This window comes from Hippoglossus hippoglossus, chromosome 14 (assembly GCF_009819705.1).
Source record: "Hippoglossus hippoglossus isolate fHipHip1 chromosome 14, fHipHip1.pri, whole genome shotgun sequence".
Classification (NCBI taxonomy): Eukaryota; Metazoa; Chordata; class Actinopteri; order Pleuronectiformes; family Pleuronectidae; genus Hippoglossus; species Hippoglossus hippoglossus.
The window spans coordinates 7864955-7887084 of record NC_047164.1 but is presented as its reverse complement, the minus strand read 5'-3'; the positions used below and the strand labels follow the sequence as shown (position 1 = coordinate 7887084).

The following is a 22130-nucleotide window of genomic DNA, read 5'->3' as shown; positions in this document are numbered from 1 at the left end:
AGCACGACGGCTAAATGTTCCATTACTGCTGATACTGTGTTATTTGCAACTTCACCAGCGCTCATCAAAAGAGCATCATGGGCGCGGGTCTTCCTGTCGCAATCTGCCAGCTGAAATTCTGCATTTCTAAATCTCAACTCTAAAATTGTTATTTTCATTTTCAGAAATACACTGATAATTCCCAGTTCTTCAGCCGAACACTAGCTGGAACTGATGTATATTTTTGTGAGCGCGTGACCGATTTATTAGTTAGCTGATGAAAATGAGCCTTTCACAGACATATCAGTATCGGGTCTATGTTAGGTGATATTCTCTAATGGCAGCTGGGATTGGCTCCAGCCCATTGTGACCTTTAGAAAGATAAGTGGTATGGATAATGGATGGATAATAAACGGGTATAATAAAGTTTATGGTAAAACTGTAAAATATCAAGCCTCAACTTGATAACAACATCTGAGGGGTCGTTGCCAATTTTCTTTTCCATATATATATGTGTGTGTGTGTGTATTGGCTGATATATCTATATTGGAAAATGTATTATACATTATTGTTACTGGTGGCAGCATTGATCCCCCAAAAAATCCATGTCAGGCTCCAATATTTTGTACAAGAAATATTCATCAAATGTTACACAGATTGGCCTTGTACACACAAAAAGCTTTATAAAGTATTAAAGTGGTTAAAACATATTTTCTTCTGTTTTCTCAATATTTTAACAGTTGTATTCTATACTTCACAGTAAGTACACTAAATAAACACCAGACAGGAACACATACCAAATCCACTGACAGGAAATAAAACCATAAAAATACTGAAATTTACAAAATGGGTAGAGCATGTCCTTGTTGATAGCAATGTTATGTTATATAGCTAATGGGAGCAAAACTATTTCATTGTTCTGATATAGTATTTATAAAAGAAAAATCATCCCCGCATATTTACATGGACAAATGTTTATAGAAAATGAACAACACTGCAAAAACGTAGTGCTACCAGTCCACATTTAATCTGTCACTAACCACAACAACAGACCGAAATCAATCAAAACACCTGAAGAAAAAAATAAATCAAACCAGGTCCAAGGAAAATCACAAATTGTTGTATTTCTCTGAAGAAACTGCAAAGACCTTGAACAGGTGACACCTCAGATTGCAGCTGATGCAAGTCTTGGCAAGTGAAAAGTGAGAACATCGGCGGATTTGCCAGCGCACACAGTCATTTGCAAATATGCTACTTTGAGCCCGGGCCCGTGTGTTGAGCAACACAACTGGTTAGCTGTTAATGAGTGTTCTAATTCAGATTTAGAGGTGTTTAATGGAATCCGACACGTGGAATGGACCCATATTTATCCACTGCGGTGCAAAGGCCAATGCAGTGGTTAAGCAGCTGATTGAGACCTGTGCTTTTGTGTTGCTACACTACAAGGGCAGTGGGGCAGCGCGGTGACAGCAAGCCTGTGCCCTGCTGAAGTGTGCTTGAGCAAGTCACTGAATCGCTGCCAGAGAAGAGAAGGACTCTCTGGATCTTGATACTCTCCCCTCACTGAGGAGGGAGGGAGGCCAAAGACATACTTCCCTACTATGTATAGGTATAAGCTATACATCCAGTATCAGTATAAATAACAACAATGACACACAAACATCAAATTTCATTGCTACTTACCATATTGATGGCATTTACTGGGCCGATGCTGTTGACGAACATGTCTGTGTGGATCACTGTCGGTTTGACTGCAAAGAAGCACAGGACAATTTGGGGATGAGTCATCTATCATGCGCAAGATTATTGTAAATTTTTGTCATTATCATCATAATCATCATCATCATCATCATCATCATCATCATCATCATCATCATCATCATCATCATCATTGAGCAACAAGAGGAAAATAAATATGTGTGTGACTATAAAGTTGTTGGCAAACATCCCTGCTCAGTTTTCGGTAGAGAAACACCTGGTACTGCACACTGTCAAGTCAAGTTCACTACAAGTGCTGCGTTTCCACCGCTGGGACTATCCCCAGGAGAGTAGCACTTTAAGAAAGTGCTGGAACCTTTAGGGAGGGGCTCACAGCAATGAAAATGCCTGATTGGTCAAGGACACCCAAGTTTTAATTCAGCCGATCATTCTATAGCAATAGCTCGTGACATCAGTTTCCTAAGTTTGGCATTTTGTCTGTTTTGAGTTGGCTTTCTTCCTGGTTCTCGTCTCTTTTCCGATCAATAGCAGCACGAGTTGAATCTCCTCCATGTTAACTGTTGTTTTAATGTCACTCCGTGTTTACCCCCACCTGGTGGACCGGAGGAGAGCAGTTTGTTGATGCTGTCGGTCGTTCATTCATCAACAGGCTAATTTGCCTAATCTCCCCTGGTCTTTAGACCGTGGTGGAAACGCAGATGAGAAATGGTCTGCAGGAACCATTCAGCTCCTTGATAAACGTTCCTGGGACCAGAGGTTCGAGGCGATTTTGGTCGAAACGCGGCTAATGACGAGCATTAGACAAAAAAATGCCTCTAAAGGAAGACTCCTGTTCACTCCATTCAACTATACACAGCAAGTTTCATGAATAAAATGGACCCCCATTCAACATCTACAGAACTGTATTACATTACAGGGGTTCTGCTAGGATATGTTCAATTGTGCTGACAAAATAGAAACCTGGGTACATCCGACTTCCCCTTCAAACAGGCTTTCTGCCAATGAACCGCACACTTAGTCGGTATTTATGGCCAAACTCCTGACCCATTTACCAGAATACCTTTGTGCCCGGTGCAACATCCCATCCAACCCTCTTTTTTTTTTTTTTCTCCTGTCCTTCCATGCTGGAGGCTTGTGAATCATTTACTCTCTTTACTCACAGACCTGCTGCTGTTTGCTTTGCACTAACAAAGAGACGCACTTGTTGGTTATAATCATAAATATGCTGATGCAAGATGACAATTCTTGGCTGAAAGAGATCAACGGGACAAATGTATCACACGACACAGGAGCAGCAGCTACAGTGGGAAAATGTCACTTTGCAATTATTGGTTTTTAAAATTTGCTTTCCAGTAAACAAATGCAAACACGTGGATGTCTTTACGTGTGTCAAATAAATAATCTTTGCTTGTCCACCGCCGTGTATTACACCGCTTGGCGTCAGCTGCCTTTCCTGCTTTAGTGAGATGGACGGCCAGATGTCCGACAAAGTATGGCTGAAGGAACTGGGCAGCCTGGTGTCAAATGGGCCTCCGTGCTCTGTCTGGATCAGCTTCTACACTTTGCCGTCTAATGTGTATGTTTATGGATGAGTGGACGTAATGTCTGAGGGAGGACTCGCGCGGCCTCTGGGATTGACTTGAAAGCTATAGTGAGTGTGAGAGACACACGGGGGCAGAGTGTGCAGGTTTGCATCCATTTTTCATGTCACTCCCAGGCATACATAGGCGTGCATTGCACCCCCACTCCCCCCACACACACACATGTACCTGAACAAGCACACAGAAGTTGGTGTTGCTTTTGGCCGGATATATTAGCGAGTGGCTAAGAATAAAAGCGCATATTATTGGCATCCCCTTGGCATCATTAGTATTTATGTAACTGAAAAAGCAACGCCTAAAATATACAAGCTTGGACTGCATTATTAGCACAATCTCATATTAAGTCACAGGCATTGGAATAAACAGGATTTAAAAGCTAAAATAATTATTGTATGGAGCCAACTGCAAAGAGTGTTCTTTTCATAAACGCCCAAACAGGTGCCAGGAAACATCTCTCCAAGAAGCAAGTGAACATCAAGTGGCTGTGCTGAAATTGTTTGAGGCGTCATGATAAATGCCAGTACACCCACCACAGGCTTCCTGGTAGAAGGATCCTCAAATTAGCAAAAAGAATCCAAATGATCGAGAGCAGCAAAATGCATTTTCAATCATTTAGACCTGGGGTTTGCGTAATGTTTGGGTTTTATCCGATAACGGTGCTGAATCAAAACTTTTTAAATCTGTTCCTGTGCCAGAACTGATGCTTTTTCTTAGCTTCAAGCCATTTAGCTTGAGGCATTTTGTTCTTGTGTCGACTTTGGTTTGAGGCAGCTACCGGCTAACATTAAGTGCTGCCGGAGCCATGTCAGGAATGGGTTGCCACAAGAGTAAAGTGTAATGTTAACTAGGCATGTGCGGTGATGTTTATGTTGCCTGAAAGCAGAGAAACTATTTTAGCACATAGGACTGAAATGAGGCATCAAAACTTGCGCCGCGATTCAGTCCTGTAGATACCAACCGTGTATGTTTTCGGTACCGAACCCTATTAAGACCTGCTTATCACATCCATTAATCTCTCTGCACAATAGCTTTGTGCCCTCAGTGTTACTCTATTAAACATAAACATCTATTTTATGTATGTATTTAGAATAAGGCCTTTTCAAATTCTTACTCTCTCACTGTCTCTGTCCTATTTGCTTCGGTTTACATCTACAGACTGCAGGGTCATTGCATCTTAATGAGCATCACAATGGACTTCAAAGGGAAACTGTGGCACAATCAGCGGTGAATCTAAATCCCCGGCATTTCACTGCTCTGCGGAGTGAAAGAGAAACTTTGCCTCGCCTCAGTTTGGTTGGTTGTTTGGTTGATTGGTTTGGTGGCTCAGATGCGGCTAATTATAATCCTTCTGTAGCTGAGCAACTTGGCAGCGGCTAGAGGACCAACGCTGAGAGAGCGAGATCACAGCGCGTTTGAAGAAGATGGTTAAGACGCAGCGGCGCTCTGGGTTGAAGCTGCACCTCAAAGCAGATATGAGCTGCTCTTCAATTTATAGCAGAAGCCCACTTCTAAAGTCTTAAGAATAAAGATGATGCCCCTCGTGGAACGTGTCACATGGTATGGACTGCAGTGATGCGCATATCATGCAGTATATGGAAATGCCATGAAGGCAGTTGAGCGCAATGGGGATTTACTATATACAGCCCTGTTACTCCGCTCCTTTATCTTGCACCATCATTTCCTTCAGTTCATTGGTCGTACTTTAAAGCTGCATTAGGTCAGGAGGGGCTGGAATCTGGGGAGGGGGGGCGGCATAGCATAAACCTCTCAGAGTCCGATGTGAAATTGATGAGGCAGCACATGTACTCTGTCCTTATGTCACTGGTGGGGTAAGTGTAGCAGCAAAGACCACGGTGAATTTCAAATCAAGAGAAAATGGGGAAAAAAATACCGAAACAAAAATAAAAAAAAGAAACCTAACAGGAAATGATTGCGCATCGGTGGCTCATGAATATCTTATTAAAGATTAGAGCCTGACCGTGTTTTTATTTTACAGGATACGCAATGCGGAATATTTTGGCAGTTGAAAAATTGCCTGCTTTGATCATTAGAAATCATAAGAAATTGAAAAACTACATTTTATTATTTAAGCTCAATATATTAGGGTTGGATCCTTTTCATTTATTGGCCGATATACCTTTTTCTGAATTTTTTTGACCCTCTAATATTAGTATCGGCATTAGTACCCAAAAATCCAAATGAGTCAGGCTCTTTTGAAGATTTGTTCTTTTATCCACAGAAATCCTGTAACACAATTTACTGGTTACCTGCACTTAATGTTACCCCTGGCTCCTCAGATACCATCAAAGTATCGACCTTCTCTGCTGCTTCTAGGGTGCGAGCTGTACATCTTTCCCCATGTCCACCACAAGAAATACAATTAAATATAGGCCGAAGGAGACAAATGTAAAGAGTAACTGTAACTCTTTGACGTAAGCTGATAAAACGGAGGCATTTTTTTTCAAACTATCCTTAGCGCTGATGCCGCACTCGTCGGATTCCCCCAATCCAGCATGAGCACCACAGTAGATGGAGAGGCCATTCACTGCTGTCATATAGAGAGCGGTACATCTTTATCATTCTATAAGAGTGTGTGTGACACATTATGATTTAAACCAGTTTCCCCCGGAATACTGACCCATGAATCACGTATTCAAAGATGCTGAACATCTCCCCATTCTGCACTTGCAGCTGGACGTGACAGGCTTTAGAATATATGTGCTCTTGTGCAGACAAGAGAGCCCTGCCCAGCTGTCTGTCACAGCGAGGGGAGTAAGCTACTTGTCGACTTCTCACATTGAAAAGAGAAAGCTTGCGGGACTTTGACAGACGGAGATCCCGACTGTAACACATGGATGTAAATAAAAACAGGTACAGGCACTTTATAAGAATCCATGGCATGTCACAACACACACATAGAGTAGACACTGGCGAACACAGAGACACTTTATAATGCCCAGCCTGTCATTATAATGAACTGTCTGCTGTGTGCAGTAAATCCTCTGTTCAGTTTCTGCAGCCTGAATGCAGTGAGTGGATGTGAACAGGCAAATCCTACTATACAACTGGCCGATCGCTTTTTTTACTTCTACATAAGAAGTCAAACATTTTTTAGATCTGCACGACAGATATTCAAATACATATCGGTTGCCATGACTAATTACTGGCTACCAATAAAGGTGAAGCAACTCGTGAGTAAGTCCCGTCTTGAAGTTCCAAGTCAAGTCCAAATCCCACACTTTATGTTTTGAGTCCAACTCATGCATGTTTTTCCAAATTCAAAAACATTTACAGAACTAATGAATGCTCTACATCTAAGAGTAGACCGGTCCGATGCATCTTTGTCAAGTGAAGCCATGAATCACTTTTTTCTAAACTGCAGTTTAAAGTCAGATGCATGACTATATTCAGATTTAAGTCCAATTCATGTGACTGAGTTAAAGAGGCATTAAAAAAAATAGGGAGGTATATTTTGGGATTCATTAACTAGTGTGTCAGGCTTCACGCCGTCCTCTCACAAGTGAAAAGATGACAGGCCCTTCTGGAAATCACAGATGCTCCATCCTTATTTTCATTAAACCTAATGGGTGAAGGGCATGTGTATAAGCCTGTGTCAGTTCATAAGCACATGTTTGTGTTTGACTGCAGTGTGGATTCTGTGACTGAACAGATCATCTGAGAAAAATCAGTACCCACCTCCGATGTCGGGTCGGAGTTTGTTGTCGTATCCATCTAGGAGGCTATTTAGGATGTGTGTGACGTCACTCTCAAACACTTTGGGAGTCAGCACCCACGTCTTGTTAGTCGCCTCATCGTCTTCCTCATTCTGGAAGGAGCTGCGGGGAGCAGAGGGAGAGAGAGGAAGAAATGCAATCAATAATTTATTTTAAATGGAGAGCAAGCACTTGCTCTGCTTTCTTCACAGAGACATGTTGGGAGATGCGAGACACAGCGAGTGACGAGTCTTTTGAAGATCTCAACCAAAGGTCTGGAGATAAACTTGGGACATTTTTCTGAGCGTTTCATCACCCACACCGAGATTAATCTTCCCCTTCCTCTTTGTCTCGGTTATTTCACACACAGTCGGTACAAATTCAGCGCAACACACGTGATGGAGAACATACATTTTCAATGCAATAGTTTCACACTATGAGGATCTCATTAATCAAATACACTGTTTTGGTCTGCCCAGCAAATCCTGTTTCCTTTTTATGCACCAGTCTACACTAAACAGTTCTTTTCACCTTGAGATCTCTAAATTCTTGCACCGTTGCCACCTTGAGCAAAAAGAGTAGAGTCTCTTCAGACATCTTTATTCTTTTATAGTGGAACACAGATATGTTTTAGTGAAGAACCCACCAACGTTACAAGACCAGTCCCTTCATGTATTTATATCGCACATAAGACAAACAGTGTGTTATCTGATGTTTGATGAGATGAAAGGGACGAACCTATTTGCTTTTGATCTATGCATTCCCCGCATAGGACGACATCTGAATCGTATTGTTCATAATTCAGTGGTTCTCAGTCTCGATGGCTGCCGAGATGTAAAACTTACATAAGCACAAATCAATCATATAACCTGAAAATGGCACAAGGCTCACACACACATCAACATGTAAGAGGATAGAAAATAGACATATAGACAGCTTCTGGTTGATGGACTTGATGCTATCTCTGAAGGGAAGAAGCCATTACATGGTTTAATGAGATAATTCAATATATTAAGTTTTCTTTGCCCGTTTTCATTAGTGTAAGCATAAGTGCATCACCACAACATTTGAAAGCCACAGTAATCTGTGACTCATCAGTTTAGCCTTTAACACTTGTTTTTCGCCATTGAGATGTGCTGTTGATGTTTAGGGTTAGCGCCGTGCACTCAACACATACTGTATAAAAACATTTAATACTATTAAACATCTGTGTATGTTGTTTGTTGTGCCTAATATTACACTGTCAACAGCAATATTTTTCTCATTTTGCGTTCTTCCACACAACTCAGGTGCAGGCAGGAATTGGCAGGATTTGATTGAGGGCAACACAAACAAAGAGAGTAAATGTGAACAGGAAATGGAGCGAGTGCAAACAGGAGAGAGAGCGTGACCGGCAGAGACAAAGCGAGGAGCTCATACCTTTGGAATCACAAAGATGGAAGGAAACAACACTTGCCATTTAAACCTTATATCAGCAAAGACATGGCCCTGATTTACACAGGTTAGAAAATGTGAAATGGCCTCAGATTTGGGGGATTTTGGCTTTATCACACAGCACCAGTTAAGGTAATGTGATCATGTAATCTTACCATAGTTAAAACAGGCAATGTTCACATGAATGTAAAGTAAATTCGATGTAAAGTTACACTCACACCTGAAAAGATTCATTTAAAAAAAGCTCCTCCTCTGTCAAGATTGAAACAAGTTCAATCAAAGTCTCTGTCAATGGGAGATGTTCTGCCTTTTTATTATCTTCCATCCAAAAGTGACAAGGCTTCAAAGAAGTAAAATAAGGAGCGAGGTAACTCCAGGCTATTTTAACTTCTCAGAAACTGGAATGTGACGAAATGGTCCGTCCAGTGAGAGGTTCGAAATAACCTCTTTTTAACCTCGTGTCTTTCATATCACAAAATTGGACAAGTTAAAAATGAATGTCACTCCTTTCAGTTTGTCAAATCTTTGTCCAATCACCTACTTCCACACCTGCTACTACAACCGAATACTTTCTTAGTGAGTACGGTAAATATTGCTCTACTAATAAGATATATTACTGTTCAATTACTGCAGAGTATAGTTTAACATTGAAAACAAAATGTTATCTAATATTCCACCCACACACCTGCCTCGACCCCAATGTAAGAACTGCAGCTACACCTCTCCTCCATTTTCAATCCAGTGACTCCCAAAAAAAAATGATGAATAAATTCTTAGACGTCAGAGTTTGAGAACTTGGAGGCAGAAATATATGTTGGATCATAAAAGAGTTTTTTTTAGGGCCCCCAAGATTCTGCGAAAGCTGAAGAGGAGATGTCAATCTTCCTCCGTTTACGTCCCCATGTCAGACATCTTAGAGTGAAAAGATAATGATGCCTCGAGAGCCCCCGACCACCAATACCACTATGGTGGAGCAATACATATTTTTCTACTTTCTCAAGCACAGGAATGATCTTGGTAAATGATTTCTTTCACATTAGAGCCCTGGATAGAAGATGGAGGAATATGATCTCCAGTGGCAACATGCTACCTTGACAATGGCAGTACAGACTTAGCATCATATAATGTCATCTGCACTAAGAGGGTCGAATGTTGCCTCTGTTATTAGTGGAATATCCCTAATATGTGCATATGAGAGAGGCCTACTTTTCTAATTACATACACACTGCGTCTCAGATAAGAGCAAACGTGTATTTGCAGCTGATAAATAACACGGATTAATTTAGGCACATAATGCATCACAAACACTGCAGAGACAAAAGAGAGAAGTGGTGGAGAGGTGGATTGTGTCAAATCCTCAAGCTGTCACAGCTCTGGATCACTCGAACACCTCCAGCAACCACTGGATCAGATCAGGGAGAGTGGCAGCAGCACAAAAGAGCAACCTTGGAACAGAGCGAGCTTTCATCAGGGCTTTATAGCAACGAGAGGAAAAGCAACGTCTCAATGAAATAATAAAGAACGGTGAAAATGGAAATGGTGAGAGGAAGACAAAAAAAAACACTGTTTCCATGGTAAAGCACGAGGACAGAAGCCCTGATAGCTTTCTCGTGTTCATAGGCTGGGTGCGAGGAATAATGTTTTGACCAGCGCGCTTTCTCAGACTTCATTTAGTGCCATCCATCTCCATCACAACACCAGAGCCCAAAAACATTAAATGTTAAACTATTTTTACTCAGGTTGAAACCCTTTTTAGATATATGTTATTCAAAATAGAGAAAGCCTGTCTCTGACACAGACAGAGAGACAGACATGGACCGTAGAGGAGGCAGCGGTAGAGAGGGATGTGAGAACCTGAACAATTTTTTTTTAGGTTACTGCAGTTTTATCATCTATATTCATCCTGCAGAGTTGCTCTGTATATATGGAAATGCTCCAAAGACGAGCAGATCAAAGGCAGAGCCATGTGTTCTCCACTGCAGGCAGATCTGAGGTTGCCTGCTAATTTGGTACCTGAAGGCCCACAGAGAGGTCCGCACCAGTGTGCGCGCATGTGCACAAGAGGCTGTGTGTTTGTGTTTATTTTTCATGCATATGTATGACCGTGTCCGTGTATCTAATGATGCAGAGTCCTGGAGTTGAGTGTTGTGCTCACAGCTACCCGTATTGAGGCCGATCTGATAGTTTCCATGCATTCCACCCTGCGCATCCACGAGAACCACTTCCACCTGCTCTGTATGCAACAGTAAACAACTGTCTCAGCCATCGAGCCAATCTCACACGAAATCTCATCTCAGGTTTCATGTAACGTAGCAGAGAACAATCCCCGTCCTCTGCAGTTTTACATTTTAGAATACAGGACATGATGGGTAATATCCCTTGTACGGTCTTCTGCACAATCTAAGTTACCAGCTACCAGTAGATGTAAGCAGGTGTTTGTGGCCACAAGCGGATGCTAGGGACATAACTTCAGTTGTGCACCTTAGCGTCATCAAGTGTTTTGGCCTTGTGATCAACGATACAGGCTGAACTTGAGGGTACGCTGAGGCTCAAGGTAAATCTGACGGCTACTGGCCTGTATGGCAGCACTATACCATATTCATGAGATCTAAGGAGGGAAATGATGCAATATCATCTACAGCAACGTGCCAACCATTAGCATCCACATCTGGTTCCCTTGAGCTATTATCTTTGCATGTTATATATTGTAGCCAATAAAGGAATCCTGCTATTAATACCCAACACGAAATTGGTGCTGCGCTCATGGCAACAACACAACAAACCAGCCTTCCTCATCATTTTATAGCCGCAGAGCTCATTTCACAAGCGCTGCCTTTAATAAAAGATTATGTTTCACTAATAAACAAACTGTAATCATTAAAAAAAAACATTAACATCCACTCAGGGTTTAATTAGTCAAGTTGTCAGTTTTGCAAAAAATATACAAAGCAGGTTAAGCAGGTTAAGCTCACATACAGGTCTGCTCTTCTTTTCTGACCTCTGACTGAGAGAACCAGTACAGGTTCCACTCAGTCCAGATCTAATTCAGATCACAAATATTAGTTTATAGTGCCATGCAAGGTTGAATTGTTTCTGTGACCTACAGTAAAACAGATTTGGCCAAAGTCATAATGGTGCCAATATCTTCAAAGGTCCAATCAGTAATTTATTGGAATGTTTAAATGCGATGTTACTGACATAAAAAGTAGATTTTTTTGTAAATGTACTAGATGTAAACATAACCATAACGGCAACATAAAATATGAATATGATATCAAGCCTTACTTGGTGGATTAAACGGCATGTTTAATAAGAAAGTGATAGAAGGGTCAAATCCCGCTTGTAACTTTTTCTAGCTTGACATGAACGGAGATATTGCAGTGAATTAGGATGAGTCAACATGCTATGGTGAATGTATGTAACAAGTTATCTCATGTAAGAGCAGGCTAACTAGATGACCACACATAACTTCAATGGGCTGGTTTTAAAAGTATCCTTGATTCACCTGCTGTGTACTTGAAAGATCCTGAAAGAAACTCACGAACCCTTTTGGAGTAAAAGAAGCTTAAAATATTAATCCACAGTCTTTTATGGACAGTGATATGAGGAGAGCAGATATTGGTCCTAGTGAAAAGACTCTTTTAGCTCTGTAATAAAAAGTCATGTTATGTCCCAGTAACCGCGACTCTACTTCAGGTTTCTTGTGATCCTTGTCTCTAAATTGTAAAGCCAAGGCCGCTGTGTGAGCTTTGACATCTGTACACTATCAACTCTAGTTCATTACATTTGAGACGATAATGAGGGGATAGTCATTATGGGATACATGACAAGTTGATGGTGTACATGTCCCAATTATCTTAAAAAGAAGACAACAGGCAGATAGGATGTGATGGTATTTTAGAGTAGCTCAGCTCACTTCTAGACAGTGGCCATTTCGTAATGAATCGCGCAAACTGGGATGACTGGGATGCAACCAGTGGCAGGTGGGAGTCAGGGTTGAATTCATGTAGTTGGATTGTAATTGATTCTCCACTGAAAATGTGTCTCACATCATCGCCACTTACAGAAGCTCAAAATTATAAACTTATATTTACTTTTATCAGTTGTGATTATTGTTATTTACAATCTTAAGATAAATATTTTATATATTTTCATAAGAAACAAGAAGTCAAATGTATTCAAGTGCAGTTATAAAACTAAACTAATGTTCAGTGTGTTCCAAATTGTGGTTATGTAATGAACTTCCCCTGCCATCTGAAATAATAGAGGTGAGTTTGCACAACTGAATCACCGGAGCATGACAAAAGCTTCCTCACTCTGACATCACTTCCTCCTGCCATGACCCTGAATGTGCCGGGAACACGTGCACCGAAAAATGTCCTCTGTACCAACACGGTTAGCATAGAGGTGTGTTTGTGTGCCAAACCTGGATGCTGTGATTTTTCTGACACATGTGAAACGACAATCGGCTGCACACTGTGCTTGAATGTATGGTGATGCAAGTGGGCATCGCCACACATAGTAACTGTCAATGAGTCACAAAGTAGCATAGATTACTGAAAGCGTGCCCGAGGCCTTGAGAGATGTCTTATGTAAGAGGTCTCATACATGAATCACAGACCACTTCCGATGCAACTTACAATGCAGCTGTCTTTTAATCACTGTTCATAGAGCCAGGACTTTAAGAAAAAAGAAGGAACATCTCGCTGTCACTCGCGGATGATAATGACAAGTTCTGAGCCATGTAAATAACCTTCATGCAGGAGAGCTCTCACTCAGCCCTGTTGTTGTTATTTAAGAAGCAGCCACATGTCACTGGCATTGATCTGTTTCCGTTGATTAAGCTTCAGTCACTCATGCACAACTTGTGACATCCATAACCTGCCCATTCATCTCAATGCTGGGCGTAATCCAATTGGGCCAAGGTGCAGTGTTTACTCGAGCATGCAGTGAACGCTACACGGGTGCATACAATTAGAAATGCACAGGGCCTGACAATGGGGGGCTGGGCAGGGGGGGCCCCCGTGGCTGCCATCGCCAAGACGGTGATTGAGCGCCGGCTGATTTATCTGCCTCCATTTTTCAGTCTCCAGCAGCACAGGAGGACGGCGAAGCGAGGAGCCTAACCATCCGCTTCCCCCCCTGACTGTTCTTATCTGAGTACACGGGAATAATGTCCTGACAGGGGCGGCCGAGCAGCCTCCATCAACAACCCCCTTCAAAACCTGCGCCTTAAAGCTGAAGTGGAGCTCCATTCCCCTTCCCCTTCTCTCTCTCTCTCTGTGAAAACAAGGCTCTGCCATATGTGTTATCCTTGTCCTTATTGTGCCTTTACACTTGTATTCTCTGTGTGATTGTCTGCCATTTTGAAAAAAGCCTTTTTCTTCTTTATTATTCCAAATGCGTGGGGAATCAAACGTGTGTCCTCATTCACAGGCTACTTCTCTTGACCACTGTGGACATCTATCTATGCGACCGGTGCGTTTTAAAATAATGAGGCTTTGAGGCTCTTAGAATAGACCTGATCCTTGAAGACAGCTTAGCAGACACTGTGTGTAGCCTTAGCTTCAGCCACTGAGCTATTTCCAACACCGGACAGATTGTCACAGACACACTGGACAAACCTTATAGAAATATACACCTGCAAATCGGCGTTAAATGCCCTGATGGCCACGGAGGAATGTTTGTGGCCGTGCAGCTGTTTGTCGCTTCGGTTTTTCTGTTATGGAAAAAAAAATATGATGATGCACCCGATGCTTGTGTCGCTGTGGCGGCGCATAACACACAATATCACACCTCCATGTTAAATCCACACCTGTAATCTAGGCCCTATTTTCACCACATTGCTTTTTTCTGCTAAAGGCAAATCTCAGCTGCGGTCGTGCGAATAGCGGGGTTTGTGTTAACGTTACATGGATGAGGCGCAGGGGGGGGGGGGGGGGGGGGGGGGGGGGGGAAACAGCACATATAAGACAAACACGCAGCCCGAACACGGAGCGCACACACGATGGAGGTTTTTTTTTAAAAGAGGAAATATCACGCGTCAGTCTCTTACCTTGTGGGGAGATTAACGGCAATAAACACCCAGAGAAGCAGCTTCAGGGGGAGGGAAGGCTTCGCCATTGCTGCCGAGCATTTGGAGGCTAAACTGGGTGAAGCCACCATCACCATCTTCGTTTCCTCTCTCTCTCTCTCTCTCGCTCGCTCCCTCTCTCGCTCTCTCTCTCTCTCTCTCTCTCTCTCTGAGTGTCTCTCTCTCTTGCTTTTTGTGCAGATGTCCGTCTATTCACTGTGTTTCCTCTCAACGATACATTACGCGCGTATGCAGCGGCGGGTCTGCAGATCTAGACCCGAGGCGGACGCGCGGCGGGGATGAAATCAGCCAAAACACAAGCGATGCGAGTCGAAGGCTTGAATTGGGATCGCTCGGCTTTTTCCTTTTTTTTAAAATTTTTTTAACCGTGCCTGTTTCTGAATCCAGAGCAGAGCAGGGCCCTGAAAAACCTGCCACTGACGACGGAGCCCCCTCCTCGTAATGAGCCAGTTCTAATAACAGGCAGCGGGAGAGAAGCAGCGGAGCCTCGGTCTGAATGCAGATTAACTCCGGGGTCAGAGAGGAGCCGATGCACGTTGCCGCAGCACCGATCAACACATGCGTGGTCTCACCAGGCGGAAGCTGCACACAACTGGAGGAAAAAGCTGTAGTTTGCTGCTTTTTTCAAAATGTTTTCATTTGTTTTTTTATTTATAAACACCAGAACAGGGATATTCTTTAAATATAATCATAGAAAAAAATATACAAAATTATATTTAAAGTGATCTTCAATCGCCCACTGGTGTGAGAGTAATTACCACTAAATAACACAATTAAATATACAAGGTGATACACAAGGTATAACAGGTTAATGATGAGAGACTGAAAGTTATGTCATGGTTAAATCATGTTTCCTGCACACTGGTTTTCCTACATACACTTATAAACAAAGTACAACAATCACATAATAATATGTAAATAAAATGTATTGGAATCATTTTTGCAACCACATAAGGATCTTTTCCAGCATAAGCACTGGCCTTGTCAGACCAAAGCTCAGTCATAACATCATGTCTGAGGCCCTGGTTAATGTAAGAGGTAAGATCTGAATTGTGGTTATAGGTTAGGTTATGGTTAAACGGATAGCTCACCAAAAAAATTACAATTCACTCATTATCTACTCACCACGATGTCAATGGAGGGGTGGGTGAAGTGTTTGAGTCCACAAAAGAGGAGTTTCACGGGTAAACAGCGTTGCAGTCAAATCCAATACAATTGAAGTACATTGGGACTCCTTCTAAGGATTTGGGCTGTCCACAATGAATATAAGTCAATGCTAAGGCCCTATAATGATAGCTGTGTGTCTGTACACTTGCACAGATATCTTTGTGAGGACTAGTTTGACCCTAGACCCTACAGAGTGAAGACATTTTGGAAAGGTGATGCCTTTTTGGTGGTACCTCACTTTCTGACCCACTTCCAATGAGCTGCTTTAGGTTTAAGAATTGCTTTTATGGTTAGCGTTAGAATACGGTATAGGTTTGGGTTAGGGTTGGTGCTAGGGAATGCATTATAGAAGGTTAAGTACAAGGTCAAGGTAGTGTGTGTGTGTGTGTGTGTGTGTGTGTGTGTGTGTGTGTGTGTGTGTGTGTGTGTGTGTGTGTGTGTGTGTGTGTGTGTGTGTGTGTGTGTGTGCGTGTGTGTGTGTGTGTGCCGTGACGCCCCATAAATGTATATGGAAACCTGGAAATGAGCAGCAAGCATGGCTTCCTTTACGTCACGCTCTCAGCACCCTGGACAGCTCCTTTACTTTCCTCTGCCTCACGAAGCACAGTCCAGGACCCTGGACAGCTGCCGTCAGTGGGACGCTTGAACCAGAGGAGCTCTGTCTCTGTCTCAGTGGATTCAACAGTAAATCAATTATTCTTTATAAACATTCCCAAAATTTGATGCATTGATTTGTTGACTGAGGAATGCAACCCATTCCAAATTATATGTTTATATTAAGGTAACGATTCTTGCATTAATACATGTAGTTTATGAGGCATTTTATTAAAAACCAATCCAGCGAGAGTATACTGAGTTTGCCATTGTCCTTTGCAATTTCTTTATAACCCATTTCCCCATCCTTATGTAAGTGTATGCTAATGCTTATGCTTTGGCGAGTGTAACTTCTTTCCAAGGACTCCTTGAGGGGAAATTTAGAGAAAATATGTGTTCATAATCTAAAATACATAATGGTGGCCCGTCCCACGCTGTCTCATAAATTACTTTGATGCCGCTGTTACATTTCACAATATCTCTCCCCCCCCTCTCCCTTTGCTCTCTATGAAGACACACACATTATTACTGGGATGGCAAGTCTCAAACTTATTTTATTAGAGCAAAGTCATGCTGATAAATTAATTAATTAATCAAACAGAGAAGTAAGAGTCAAATCAGTGCGTGTCTGGTCTCTTGAGGGCTCTGCGTGTGACCTTTGACCCAAGAACTCTCTCACATCTGCCAAGTTTCATTCTCTAAAGTCTTTATATGCTAAAGTTTGATTTCAACTAAGTAGAACTTCTCTCCCAATATTATATAATTTCAAAGGGAAATTTAGTTGGTACCATATTAACACAGTGGTTAACAATATTGCTTAAACAAGGTAAGATAACAAAACAAAACACAGCAAAACGCATCAAAACACAAGATAACATAACACAACATTCAGCAGGAATGACCTGGGCTACGTCTCCTTCTGACACTTTGGGTAAATCCGTATGTTGCTGAAAGATGCTGTCCCACTGGTTCTCCCTCGTTGATGATAGTTTAGCTTAGCGATCATTCTCCTCTCTTCTACCGCCTCCACTTGGTCTCAGGTATCCCGGGACCGAGGTGGCCTTTCTCTTCTGTCTGTCCAGTCTCACCCTGTCAGCAGTTGAAATGCTGCTGCCCCGAAAGACCACTTCAAAGAAAATAGCTGATGCCATCACAGAGTCATGAAAGGTCTACGGGGACGTCTCTCAAAAAGACCTTAGTCTCCCCTGCAAACAAAGTCTGCTCTTGCCCTTTTCCAGTCCGGTTTATTGTTCAGGTGAAACACCCAGATCCTTCGATAGAACTTTTTCAGGTGACAGGAAGGTGAGTTGAAAGAGAATTCTGCAGTGAAGAGCTCCTGAGCCATTTAGTCATATTAATAACACAAGTATTATTCTTCCTCTATGGATATTTTTTACATTTCAATTCATACCTTCAAAAAAAGTGAATTGATCTTAACTGAAACCCTTCTGGCGTTAAAGCTGAATGAAAGCGAGCACCAGTGAGAGTGGCAGGTGCAGTTGAAAAAAGCAGGTGCTTGCAGAGTTGCTGTCTTGTCATGGTGCATTAGCCCAAATTCCCCTCTGAACATTTATACCACAGGTATACAGGCAGTGAACACGCTGCAGTATCACTTTTACACTCCCTCAAGGCTACAACCATGCTGAACTGTGACAGTATCTTTTTTTTTCTCCATATATCTGTGGCCCTATAAACTTATTCCCTCGAGCGACAACCATCTTGAGTCTGGTCTCAGTGTTTGAACATTAATGATTAAAATCTGACTGTGGAAATCAGAGTTGATTGGTCCCACATAAGTGTGACATGCATGGAAGATGAGGTGTGTCTGGTTTAAAAACACCACCATGTGTTTAGAGGTGGCAAGTGAGGCTCCGTGTAGGTTAATCATCTTAAGGAAATTAACAGCTGCTTCATCAGCAGAGCAACTGATGAAGCAGAGTAAACCAACAACCTCCTGAATAAGGTACGGTTGTTTTACTCTCTGAAATGATTTCCCTTGCCACACGGTACCTGATACTTTTTACAAGTCAAAAAGGGATCACGTGACAGTAATTTAGATCATGGATTGATGTTCTATGAATGAAATGTTTAATAAATACATGTCTATTGCAAAATACTGTTGGGATGTGTAGTTCACAGGACCCGAACTGCAGAAAACAGACGTGGCAGGTAGTGCAGAAAATAATTTTTAATCAAAAAACAGGATTTGTTTGGTAGCTTGATCGACAAGAGAACACAGAAATCCAAAATTCCGACTCAGGCGTCCAAACAGGCAAAACTCAGGTAAAACCAATTAAACAGCCTGGGAAATAACAGGGCTGAACTGAACCAAGCTAAACAGAACAATAAACAAAATATACAATTTGTTCAGCAAATCACAACATACATTATCTGAAGACGTCACAATATTATAGACAAACCCAGCTGGTGAAAAACATGAGGCAGTGGCAGAAAATCACAACAGTGGAGAAAAAACGGACAGGAAGTAAAGTGAGAAAAAGACACACAAGCTAAATAATTTCAAAGTAAAACAGGAAACAACAAATTCAGTGTCAAACAACTGAAATACAAATAGTGTGTGTTTCACAAAGTGACTTTAAAGGAACAGATCCTAACAAACACAACAATATTATATATAATATCCTTTTTTTGTTTTATTATTTTTTGGTGCATTTGAAAAATGGAAATGTAGGCTTTGCTCTTATACATATTAAACTGGTCATAGCGCGAGCACACACCCACACACACACACATACACACACACACACACACATGCAACCACAACCCATACCACTCAGTCCCCAGGGCCGGGTATATTTCTCTCTGCCCTGCAGCCCTGTCACCACAACTGTCAGAGTCTGGCCACGCAGGTCATGACCCAAACATAAGCACATCTGAGAAACTGGTTAGCAGGGGGAGGTATTGATTTAGCTGAAGGACGAGGTAATTTAGGTAAATGCTAATACACCTAATGGCCAACAGTTAATTAACCAAGGAGGATGCAGTTATTTTTCTACTGAGAGACGTTCACAGTCGTTTGTTTATTAGATACCTGAGTTAAAAGGGTGAAGGAAGTAGTTTTACTTCGTTGTTTGCCATCAAAACATATGACAAGGTGTTTACTTTTAATCTGTGTAGCCTCTATTGACCATTTATTCTTATGATGCGACGCAGCATTTAATTCTCGCCCTCACTCTCTCTCTCTCTCACACACACACACACACACACACACACACACACACACACACACAAACACACACTAACAGAGAGAGAGAGAGAGAGAGAGAGAGAGAATTAGATGTCAGGTTAGATCCACTTGGTTCAATAGTCACAGCAGAAATTGGAGCCAAACTGGCTCAATCCCCATGTCATGGACGCACCTGGACTCCCGTGCACTGACCCGACTGCAGAAACCTATTCTACTGTGTGTTTAGAACATGCAGGTTGTAGTTACCGCTGCTGACATGAAGGCCTAATTCTTACAGGCTCCCGGGTTTACACGTGAAACTGTTGTTGTACAGATGTGCTACACAGACTTGATTCAAATATTTATGGTGGGACAAACCAGGTGTCTTGCTGTATGGTGAAATGTATAAGAAGCATCCAGTATGTTACAATGCAGCATAATACAAATCCGGGCAGACGGTTACGACACATTTACTAATTCAACAGACTCGGTGCATCGTGGACAATGACTCGTTTCAGATTGGTGACATGTCAGAATATCTTTTCTTCATCCTTCATGGCAGCCATTCTCCCTGCAGACAGAGCATGCGGCTTGTTTGAGTCTGGTTGTGGTGATATGTTGTGTCATCTTTAGATAAGAACTGGGGGAGGTATAGTCCCCTATAATGGCATCGCTGAACACACAGATGCCCAGCTCCACTATCTCTCCAGATTTGCAGCCCACACATATGCTGTCACAGCCTCACTCGGTTAGCATCAAGCTGTGGGAGCAGAATGATCCACTGTAAGCACGATTGAATATTAGAAACGGTCTGGCGTTCAGACCACATGTGATGTAATATCAGAGGCAAAACTCCAAAAGAAAAGCACACACGAGAGAAATTCAAACTTGTGCGTGATAAGATGGAGCTGGGAGTTTGCTGCAGCAATGACAACAAAGAAAATTAAAGTGCAATGAATCTTAAAAAGACGGAGCCTGAATATAAGACCCGGAGGTTTGTTGAATACATTTTAGGAAATATTCAGACACCTCCTCTCTATTCGCTTTTAGACATGAACAGGAGAAAGCACTCCCTCTGTGGTCTGGCATTATTAAAAGTTTTAGACCACATCTGAAATGCCACCAGGCTGGATCTGTCCCCCGTCCGACTGCCTCCAGCTTTTTCCTTTTTAGATTTAAGTGTCCTCTTATTTAGCACATTTTTCTTTAGTGTCTCCTTATTACAAGCCATTAAGAAATTGTGCCTTTATCTAACATCACGTCCTGCTGTGTCACTTGGTTCACGCTGCTGATTTAATGAGGCCCCTATTAAAAGTAACATCTCTGCGTCTTCATGCTGATAATGGTTTCTGTCATATTTTATACATCATGTTAAACAAACACAGTCTAACGAGCAACTTAGTGGACATTGTCACCTTTGTGCGGCCTCGGATACAAACTGCTTTCTATCATTACGGAGAAGAATCTTTCGTGCAGCGATCTTTGTTGACAGCCATACCTGTGATGCTGTCGTCTTGGAAATACTTTTATTCTTTACAGACCCCCCCCACAATATGAAATTGTCTTGAGACTATTACATTAGTTTGCAGCTGAATAACACCATGTTACCACCACAGAGGATAATACCAATGAAGTAGGTTTGATATGAAATGCCAACAGCCCCCTCACTGGGAAGATGCAGCTGCAGAGGGTGTGAACTGTTTTGAGATTTATGGGCATTCAGATCTCTCATCCCGAAGTGGGCACAAACCACAGAATCAATCACCTCTCAGGCATGATGGCGCGCCTCTGTGGGCTTCTCCCCTCACGCTGTTTGCATTTAACCCAGCAAGCTGTGTGGATTGTGTTTGGGTCACACCTACTGGTCTTTAAGGGAACGTGAGTAAGATGTGATGAACGATGAAGGAACGATCGGGCCGAGAGTTATGTTAGGCAGGATGTGGCCCTGACTCAACGTATGAACCACGTAGACCCTTAACATGAAGGAGTGAAGAATATATTGTTCATGTACATGTACTGCTACGTCCAACAAGAAGGTTATGTTTTCAGTTTGTCTGTCATTCAGCAAAACTACTGTTTCATGCATGTGTGGGTCATGACGGGCATGGAGTGGTTCTGGATTAAGGGGAGACAGGGTGTCAGCTCCCTAAGCACCCATCTAGTTCTTTATAATAGTGTTGATTTTTGTCATGTATATTGAAACAGAATCGGCTTGTGATACAAGAAAGATTTCATATAAATACAGAAGTTAAATTGTTATAATTTAAAGGTTTAATTAATTAAACAAATATATCATTTAAGTGTTTGGAAAGTGACACAAATAATAAATGCTAAAATGCTGAAGATAAATTCACAGAGTCTGGATCTAAAACCATGGATTTTTTAAATGTAATGTAAAACTTTACTACCAAAATTCAAATTACTTTACTGATTCCACACAGCAATCAATCACAGGGTTCTTGTGGAGCCACAGTACAGCACAATAAATGAAATCAAAGACAGTACCACACCGGTGCTTCTTTTCCAGTGTCGGCTGCCGACCTTGACCTCGACCTCATATTTGGTCCAGAAAATAGTCACCGAAATTCAACCGAGTGGACAAATGAAAATATTCTCGTTTCTATTTTTATCTTTTGAACTCG

At 42.0% G+C, this 22130-nt stretch overlaps 1 protein-coding gene across 3 annotated transcripts in view; it reads right to left on the bottom strand.

Moving 5' to 3' along the window:
* Positions 1-15117, bottom strand: part of gabrg2 (gamma-aminobutyric acid type A receptor subunit gamma2) — a 47501-nt gene extending 32384 nt beyond the window's left edge. For 2 of the 3 annotated variants that reach the window (XM_034606600.1, XM_034606601.1), the window contains exons 1-3: positions 14502-15117; positions 6996-7135; positions 1663-1730 (exon numbers count right to left, since the gene is read on the bottom strand). In XM_034606600.1, the coding sequence (XP_034462491.1) occupies positions 1663-1730; positions 6996-7135; positions 14502-14617 (324 nt within the window). In that variant the 5' untranslated portion in view covers positions 14618-15117. The remainder of the gene's footprint in view (positions 1-1662; positions 1731-6995; positions 7136-14501) is intronic. The other variant, XM_034606599.1, reaches the window with a different exon arrangement.
* Positions 15118-22130: the final 7013 nt, after the last annotated feature.